Source organism: Colletes gigas, unplaced genomic scaffold (assembly GCF_013123115.1).
Source record: "Colletes gigas isolate AHSC1104 unplaced genomic scaffold, ASM1312311v1 Colletes_gigas_Sc00006, whole genome shotgun sequence".
Taxonomy (NCBI): Eukaryota; Metazoa; Arthropoda; class Insecta; order Hymenoptera; family Colletidae; genus Colletes; species Colletes gigas.
In genome coordinates, this window is record NW_025106635.1 from 6,429 (window position 1) to 16,240 (window position 9,812).

Here is a 9,812-nt window from a genome sequence, read left to right on the forward strand (position 1 = left end):
AGCTTGCGAAGATCGACGGTCGATGTGGAGTCATGTTCCCATGTGGAGCGTCTACTGACGATAAGTTACCGACGGACGGAAGCGGCCTTGGGGGGCTTTGCTATGCAGCGACTTCCGCTGCCGGTGTGTTATCCGGTGGAGGTACCAGTTACCACATCTGGGTACCTTATCATAAGATTATTGTCGTGTACAGTTTATTTTATTTTACTTCATTTATTCTATTTTATCCTATCTATGTATTTATTTATTTCTTTTATTTCGTCTCATTTGTTTTTACTTACGTGGGATCGGGAAGGTAATGACTCCGCTCTGTTCCGTTTTATTGTTGCTGTCGTACAACGATGTGACTCGTGGTGCTCGACTCTCTGGTACGATCATCGCCACCGTACCTTCGAAAACAGAAAAGACGGTCAGAGGCGACGACAACGGCTTTTAGGCTCGCGTGTGTGCAATCTATCTATTTATTTACCTATTAGCCGGTTATTTATTTTATATTTTATTCGTTTATTTATTTCATTTCATCTATTTATTTACTTATTTATTTGTATTTTATTTATCAAGTGGCTATCATTTACATACAAGTTCTCAGCTAGCATTTTATACTGTATTTATTCTATAAGAAGAACCATAACCGTCATATGTATATGCTACCACTACAGACAGACACTGATCTATGCTGCCTACGGGTCTATTTCGACCCTCCTCTATGGGTCTTTTTTGACCCTGTTCTGCGGGTCTGTTTTGACCCTCCTCTATGGGTCTTTTTTGACCCTGTTCTGCGGGTCTGTTTTGACCCTGTTCTAACTTTGATTTTAATGAAGCACTGCAGGCTTGCACTACTTCTAGTCGGGAAAAATACAAGAATAGCAATTTGTTGGTGGAGGCTTCGTTAAGAAATTATTAACGTTTAAAGTTCCGCCCGCACTGAATTTTTTCCCCCGAAATGGCTAAGATTTCGGGGGCATGTCTATTCACCAAAAATGATTGTAATTGACTCCCGCGATCGAAAATAATTTTTTCCTGGAGGATTTGAAATTTTGTAATTTAATTTTTTAATAACTTTTCAACGAAATTGGTATTCTTGTATTTTTCCCGATTTTGTCCTCTAGAAGTAGTGTAAGCCTACAGTGCTTCATTAAAATCAAAGTTAGCCTTAAACTCGAGCTAAAAAAAAATACGTGTCGATTATTTTTGGCTGCTGTATAAGTTTCATCAAAATCGAAATGGTTCTATGTTGGTGCTTGTGGTGCTTTGGCCGCCACAACTTTTACTGTTACTGTTCCGACGATAAAAACAATTACAATGTATTCTGTAAGATGGCTATTTAATTATTACTTTTACTTTACTTTTATTTATACTACTTTGCTTTTAATTATATTTGTATTTTATTTTATTTACGGGTCCATTAGCATTGTCATCTACCAGTTTTAGATCATTGTACACTACTTTTTAGTGTACTTTCTTAAATACTTTCTATCTTACCTTATTTCTACTATTTCAACTTCCATGTTATCCCCATCTGTTTAAAATTTCATTTAAATCTCTATCTCTATCTCACCATTTTTTTTATTCACCATACTCTACTTATACGACATTCATCTGTATTTATTGTTTCATTGATCTTCACCTACGCACATGACCTTTTAGCATTTCATTTATTTATTACATTTATTATACGATGCCACCATTATGCCATACTTTTCACGATTCTTTTATTCTTTTCTTTTAAATTTACGATCACTCTTATTTCACTGTCTGTCACGCGGCATTATTCGAATTATATTATGAAAAAAAAAAATTAAATTTTAATTTTAATTTTAATTTCAAGTACTTTGAGAACGACTGATATTTCAAGGTCAGGCGAAATATCGCACGAGCTACGCCCCCTCCCCCCACCGAGCCGGTTTAACACCGGACCTTCGATCTCTGTAGCCCTCTCCGGATCAATTCTAACACCCGGAGCCTGGACTCCAGAGATCGAAGGTTGCGTTGCTACACCGGGGACCCTATCCCGCGACCTATACGCCCCTATCCGCGACCTAACCGCGACGAAACCCCCCCAACGTAAGCTCGACACCTAACCCCCGCGACAATACCCCCACGACCTAACCGACGCCCGTAGCCCGACGCCCGGATAGAAAGTCGTTCGCCGAGTGTATATATACTAACGGAGGCTCGCTCGAACACTTGTGAGAGCGCGACCCATCTGGTGGCCCTCTGGTGGCGAGCATGGGAGGTGAGGTGACGCCACATATATGTACTAATTAAATCGTCTCATAACTTCCGATACATATGCATGTATCGCTACTTTACTACACAATACTGATATGACTATGATAATAAAAAACAAAAAAAAGGTGCAACTTGCGAATTTCAACGTTTAAAGATCTCATTTTTTCCTCACTTGTCTCTCGATTTCAGCAAATAAATGATAGGTCGATTACATAACAACTACTTTTCCCAGATGAGGATACACTTTAAACAAAGGACAAATGTATATTCTAATTTATGAAAAACCACATTATTTCATTACTTTTCTAATAACTCAACCATACGTTCTTACTGCAACTTTACAAGTTCATTTATCTTCGATAACTTCCTAACGAATAAGTTCAGGGCATAAGTATGTTGGTACTTTTATGTACAACATAAGAAACTACATTTCTAGGTTTCCATTTAAAGAAAAGGTACAGTTACATTTTCAACGGTAACTTTTCTGTAGCCATTCGATTACAATAATTCATTTTGGACAACCTAAATAAATCTGTTCTCGTAATATATTATTTTATAATGGAATCTCTTTACTTTCCATTTCTAAACATTTTCTTCGATACTGCTTCATGTCGATGAAACATTTGTGATTTGTTTTGATTGTCAATTTAAAACGAATTATTTAAAAACCAAAAAGTGTATTATTTAATATTCTTCGGTAATACGTACCGATCATTCTTCTTCACCTTCCAGTTGATAATGATAGCGGCGTAAAGCAGCTAAACGTAATCTTTCAGTCTCCAAAGCTTCTTCCGATTCCAAAACATCAACTTGTGCCTCCATCTGTAAATCGTTCAAAATATTCACTCTTTCTAATACTTAACAACTTTAACGCTTATTTTCTTTATCATCCTTATCCAAATAGTGTATAACGAGTAGTAACTACAATTACCATTCTCTTCCACAAGATGGCCACAGTTTTTAGCAATTGCAACAACACTTCCAGTTGCTTGTGTTACGTCTCTCGATGCCTCTGAGAGTGCAGCCAAGTTATTGCTTTTACTCTGCTTCTCTACACGCGTAAACAAATTTTACGGTTTAATAACAAAAAAAAACCGAAATAAATCGTCTACACTTACAATAAAAGATTACCACCAAATGCAACCGCCTTCGCTGCTGATATGACCCCTTCGGACCATTGATGGTTACGTTTCTAGAATTCGGTTCCAGAGGCTGTGCCCTACGGTTCAAAATGTCTTACCATAGTTAATATTCATAAATTAAATATTAACGGTCAAAATAAGCGACGTACCTTTCCTTCTTCCATTAATTCTGTACATGAATCTAACATTTTTCCGTTCACTTCTAATTTTAACCCGGAATCACCAGCGCGAGATTTCTCCAGCATCTCCTGATCATAAAATATGTCATAACCATGTATAAAAACAATTTCTATATTACACTAAAATGTAATATGCGATTACCTGTATTCGATTACCAGCTTCTTCTATTGCTTTATCCATACTTAACAATTCTGCCTCTACCAAACTTCCAACTCCCAACTGTTTACATTCGTCGGTCGATTCTACAACACGATAAAATTCAAAATAATATATATGACTTTCTTCATTTTTTTTCTTCTACATTTTTTAACTTTCGTAACTTACTATCGCCCGATGCAATATCAATAGATGTGTTTCATGTAGATTTTCCATGTATTAAATAAAGACCCAAAACATATGCAACGTGTATTGCACTTTTAATGAGTATTGAGGAGTACAAGTTAGGTCTGACATCGCTGGATTATCGATACCGTTTAATGAATATTCGATAATATCTTCTGTTTCGGAGATGCAATTTACTGAAATAAAAATACACCTTTCTATCAGAGATATCAACATAAACCATTCACCATTTTATTATCGAATAAATTTAAATACTTACGCAATAATTCATACAACATGGTATCGGCATGCATATTCGTTTCATTACGGCACCGTTCACCTTCAACTTCCAATTTCCCCATCTTTAAATCTAATTCTTCTTTCTCGGCTAATAAATCATGTAGATCGCCTTCTAAAGCCGTTTTTTTACAAGTTAGAAAATCATTTTTGCCAATCAACGCCTAAAACATTACACTTTTACCGGAACGAAATAAAAATAGATAAGAAATCAGGAAGTAGTTATTTAGTCTCGGGTCTATTTTGACCCTTTTCTACGGGTCTATTTTGACCCTGCTCTGTGGGTCCATTTTGACCCGGTTCCACGGGTCTATTTTGACCCTTTCCTGTGGGTCTGTTTTGACCCTAAAGCCGTTTTTTTACAAGTTGTAAAATCATTTTTGCCAATCAACGCCTAAAATATTACACTTTTACCGGAACGAAATAAAAATAAAATATAACCGTAAATCTAGTAAAAGAAAGGTATTAACCAAATTTTCACCTTTCGTGGTATTTACTTCTTCTTTTATATCGTCCATATCCTCTTGTCCTTCGATAGCTTTTCGAGCTTCCTGTTCAGTTATATCTTCACCTTCTATTAACTCGTCCAGTCGGCGTTCCGCTAAAAACGGTTCGACGTTCCGATTTTTCTTCTCACATTTTTAATAACCCAATTTGCTTCTCCACTTTGGCTTTCTGTTACATAAGAGGATACACGTAACGAGCATCAATATTTTCTTATGATATTAAAAACTATGAAAATTACAATATTCCTACCTTCCTGATTAAACTGACTCGTTATGCACTCTTATCGATATATAACATCCAGATATCTCGAGACGAGAAGCGACGTCATAGAGCGTGACACTGAAAAAGTACAATGATATCCGCGTCGGAAATGCTTCTTACGAACTAGCATAAGTAAGCACTTTTATATTTTACGGTCAAAAAACGATATCCAAAAGTGAGTGACTATTTTAGATAAGAAATCAGGAAGTAGTTATTTAGTCTCGGGTCTATTTTGACCCTGTTCTAAGGGTCTATTTTGACCCCGCTATGTGGGTCCATTTTGACCCCGCTATGTGGGTCCATTTTGACCCTGTTCTGTGGGTCCATTTTGACCCTGTTCTACGGGTCTATTTTGACCCTGCTCTAAGGGTCTATTTTGACCCTGTTCTTCTTTAAACTCGAGGAAAATGGAGAGTATGGCTCCATGCAAGGAGATTGTATTAACACTTTCTATTCGCACTTTATTTCAGTTTACCTTTCCGCTAATGCATCCGGAGAGATTGAACCGTTTCGCATAGAATCTAATTGATCGCCTGGTAATGAACTCGTAAGTATCGATGAGACTATCCACGACCGTACCGGTATCTAAAGATTCTTCTGGTGGCGATACCACCCTCGGCGTCGCGTACGTTCGTAACTCGGATTGTATCAAAAAGTTTGGTGGATTCTTCAGCTTTTATGAGCATTTTATGGTAGAAACCATTCCTTCGTATCCTACGTATGCTAATCCTACCGGATACTATAGCATCAGGATGAACGTTATAAAGATTATCATTGTTTTAAGAAATCACTAAATTCTGTTTAAAAATAAATTTAATTCGAAAAATCTTACCTCGGGTAACGCAGGCGTCGTTATAACATGCTTAAAATACTGTCTTTGTTTTACGGTGTTGTACAACTTCTTCGCTTCATAGAATTGTTTCGAAAATCGGTCACGATGGCCGGCTACAGTGTCCGCTGGTAGTGTGTTATCAAGTTTTAACAGAATTTTCACACAATAATCCTATAACTGCGACGCGTCTGGAACGCACGGAATTAGTGGAGCCGGTCGACATTGTCCACTGACGGTCACTGACAATTTGACCGTGTATTCTTTAATGATGCACTAACTGAAATCATTAACGTAACAGTGATACATGAATACATCAAAACACATAATATTATTGGACCGTCTCTCAGGCTTGCTCGGGGAACACCTCCTGATTCTCTCTTGTCTCTCGAGGCCCCAGGGAGTACCTAGGGAACAAATTCCCTATAGCATCCCGGCCTCTCTGAACGGTTGGCATCGGCGCCAATCGCGCCATCTGCGGGAGTAACTAGGGAGTTACTCATGCTCCCTACAATATTATAGGGATGCGTAGGGATAACGGGAATATCAGTACGACACGTGTTCCTTGTCTCATTGTCAGAGCTTTATTCCGACTGTCGTAGCGTGGCGCTCTACACGGCTGCCACGCCAACTCCATCTAGTGACTTTCCCTAGGCGCTAGGGAAATGTCTCTAGTGTCCCCTACAATATTAATAACGCATTGGAAGTTGTAGGCGCTGGCCTACGTATATGGACACAGGGTTGCTCACAATAATTACACGTGGTTTAGCGGACGAGTGCTTTATTGGACTGTCTGTCAGGCTTGCTCGGGGAATACCTCCTCCTGATTCTCTCTTGTCTCTCGAGGCCCCAGGGAGTACCTAGGGACAAATTCCCTATAGCATCCCGGCCTCTCTGAACGGTTGGCATCGGCGCCAATCGCGCCATCTGCGGGAGTAACTAGGGAGTTACTCATGCTCCCTACAATTTGCATTAAGAAAAAGTGCATCCAGCTACATAAAATAAAGACAAAGTGTACTTACCTTCTACGTGTAGTTAATATAAATTATCCACATTCATACTTTTAACATTAAAAAGTCGTGTTGGCGACTGGAAGTACATATGTAGTTGGTTACAACAATTATTTCAGTAACGGTAATAAAAATAGTGTTGCTGGTTAATAACGTTTCAAGTTTTGCAGTCTCTCTTGGTTGTAAAAGTGCATTACGTTGTTAGAACGTTCAAGTAGTAGAAACATATTAACTAAATGTTATAGGGTAAAAAGAAAAAAAATAATAAAATGTTTTCAAGTGACGTAGTAATACTTTACCGGACCCGGACCCGGACCCACACCCACATTACGCCAAACAACAAGGAACGTGTAACAGAGTGAGAGGGAGGGAATAAATTTGTACAACATAATTTCAGATACGAGTCTAAGATAGAGAAACTCGATTGGGTGGTTTTATTGAAAATAATTGCCTACCGTTCCTTTAAAAGGTTCATTTTATTTTTGCTCGTTGATACGCGTTCGTTTTAACCGTGCCATTTTTAGTAGAGACACCTTTGTAGCGTGATGCGTTAATTTACTAAGGGAATTCCTTCTCGAATGCGCGGTAAAAATATTTCAATCCTGACCGCAGTGTTTCCAAAGCGCCGTTGTCGAATTGGAAACTGCTGCTGCGTATCCATGGTTTTCGAGTATACAATGTACAATTTTGCGAAGCGAAGGGAAAAATATTGTTAGTCCAGCTCGAACGAGACGATACGTTGTTGCATTTAGGATTTCACTCGGTTCTGTAACACGAACGTTGTCGAGGACCGTGTCCATTTTCTTGTTCTCGTTAAATCGACGTAAGCCAACCTAAGCGTTCAAGTATTTTCTTTTCTTTTTGATCCAAGGTTGATGCAAATATTAAACGACTCTGTCGGGGATGTTTGCTAAATAATAGATTTATTTTTTATCCAGTAATGGTACTCGTTTAAAAAAATGTATCTTCGGTAGAAACGCGTACATATGTACTTACATACATACTTACGTCTCGTCGCTCGCTCGTATCTCGTGTAAGTACACTTTCCATCTTTGGAACTTTCCAACGAATGACGGACAAGTGCGAGTAAGTAAAGCGGTGATCGATAGAGGATCGTGTGTCGGTTTAACTCTGTTTCTTCGCCGAGGAGGCTTATCGTCTATTGTAAAATGCACGAGTACACACTATATTGCCTATAAATATACGTATAGTTGTCCGCAATATTGTTAAGTTTGCTCTTTAAGCGAATCAAGTAAAGATGCGAGCGTCGTTGCGATGCTTCGTCCGAGTGGCGTTTAAATTGCGATTACGTTTCGAAATAAAATAAAATTCTCAAGTAGAAAACGGATAGAAAAGACGGTCGAGCGAAAGATAGGAACGTCGCGTCGCGTCGCGTCGCGTCGTTCCGGTGGTAATCGGGTTTCTTTCTTTAAATGTTTTCGAAGCTTGCTCGTTATTCTGTCTTTACTGCGAAGCATCGGAACGTCGACACTAATAGTTTCGGGGCAAAGAAAGAAATATTTTTTGGAACGGAAGCGGAACAAGATACCCACGCCGGGAGTATATCGGTGGGCAGGATTGGTAACGAAACGGCGATAACAGTCGGATGGAATAATCGATGATAATAAAGAAGGGGTTGTAAAAGAGGATAGATGCGGACTTACGCAACGGTATCGATGAAAATAGTCGGAGGGGGCGGCGGTGGCGGCGATGGTAAGTTTCTGGTCGCGCGTTTCAGGGTCTGGGTTAGGAAAAGCGCGAATAAAAGCAGAGGAAAATGGAGATAAAGAGAATGGGATCCGAATAAAACGAGTAAAACGAGTAAAACGAGTAAAACGAGTAAAACGAGTAAAACGAGTAAAACGAGTAAAACGAGTGAAATGGAATCAAGCCGAGTCGCGTCGCGTCGCGTCGCGTCGCACTAGGATCGGTCGTCTAGTGCACTTTGACGATGCCTCCGGCGCCGTAAGGACTTGTGAGCAGAGCCTGCGTACCGTACAGGGAGCCTTGCCTCAGCCCGAGTCCCAGACCGAGACCTACTAATCCTGTATTCGCTGTGACTAGGTTCGTGGTGGCCACCGCCGGAGCTGCTGCTGCTGCTGCTGCTGCTGCCAGCAACGGTTGTCTCAATAGAGGTGAACCGAGCAGTGCGGCCTGTGCAACAATCAAACGGTTATCGATACGTTATTAGAAACGACGAGTGCTCGCGGATCGAGAGCAGGGCATACTGGTAGCTCCGACTGGTAAAGAAGATCAGAGAACAGACCTGGGGACGAACGGCTACAGTGGCGGCAGCGGCGGAAGGCGCGGCTGCAGCGATTACCGAGGTTGGTCGTGCGAGTACCGGTCGCACGGCTGTTGCGGTCTTCACCGTGATGCTGGGGTCTTTTTGAACGACAGCGTTGAAACCGTTGATGGGGTCGGCAGCGTACGAGACCACTCGACGCGAACCATCTGGCTCGATTAAACTGTAACTACCCTGAACCACGTCACCGTTACGAGTTTCCTCTTGGGCCTTGTTATCACCTTCAAAGTTACGAGAAAAGATCGCCGATTCATTCGCCGTTCTTATACCACCGACCCTCCACAAACCAATTATGTATTCGGTCAACCTACGTACCTGTAAGACCATCGGCGACGCTGTAACTAAAACTGTATTGAGGATTCGGATCGTAATTTTCAGTCCTGACGACGGCGGCTGGAGCTGGAATTGCCGCTGCCACTGCGGCTCCGCCATGAGCAGCGATTAATCCTGCGCCTGGCCCAAGTATTCCTGCCTGGGCGACACTTACCAAAGTGGCCAAATAACCAATAATCTGCATACATTTAAACAAACCAATATTATTACGTTACGTTAATTAATAGCAACCTCGTCGTACTTGTATCGACAATTTTTTTTTTTTTTTTTTCTCTCTCTCCCATAGAGATGATAGAAAAAGGGACAAAGGTCAACAATTACTTTGTAATCCATCATCTTGATCGATATGTTGATAACGTTCCGATGTTTCTCTAACAACTGCGTGTCGTCGGTTT

General features: G+C 40.3%; 1 protein-coding gene and 1 pseudogene across 1 annotated transcript; both read right to left on the reverse strand.

Moving 5' to 3' along the window:
- Nucleotides 1-328: 328 nt before the first annotated feature.
- Nucleotides 329-6,272, reverse strand: LOC122395732 (annotated as a pseudogene).
- Nucleotides 6,273-7,214: 942 nt separating this feature from the next.
- LOC122396020 (larval cuticle protein A3A-like) lies at nt 7,215-9,812 on the reverse strand. Its single transcript, XM_043394094.1, has 4 exons — nt 9,739-9,812; nt 9,400-9,595; nt 9,046-9,305; nt 7,215-8,933 (listed from the first exon to the last, which is right to left on the reverse strand). Exons 1-4 carry the CDS (start codon nt 9,751-9,753, stop codon nt 8,715-8,717), a joined length of 690 nt encoding a protein of 229 aa, XP_043250029.1. The 5' UTR covers nt 9,754-9,812; the 3' UTR covers nt 7,215-8,714.

Coding starts and splice junctions, on each gene's coding strand:
- LOC122396020 (XM_043394094.1), bottom strand. Junction 9,306..9,399: donor CGTCGCCGATGGTCTTACAG/GTACGTAGGTTG, acceptor GTAACTTTGAAG/GTGATAACAAGGCCCAAGAG. Junction 8,934..9,045: donor CTGTAGCCGTTCGTCCCCAG/GTCTGTTCTCTG, acceptor ATTGTTGCACAG/GCCGCACTGCTCGGTTCACC.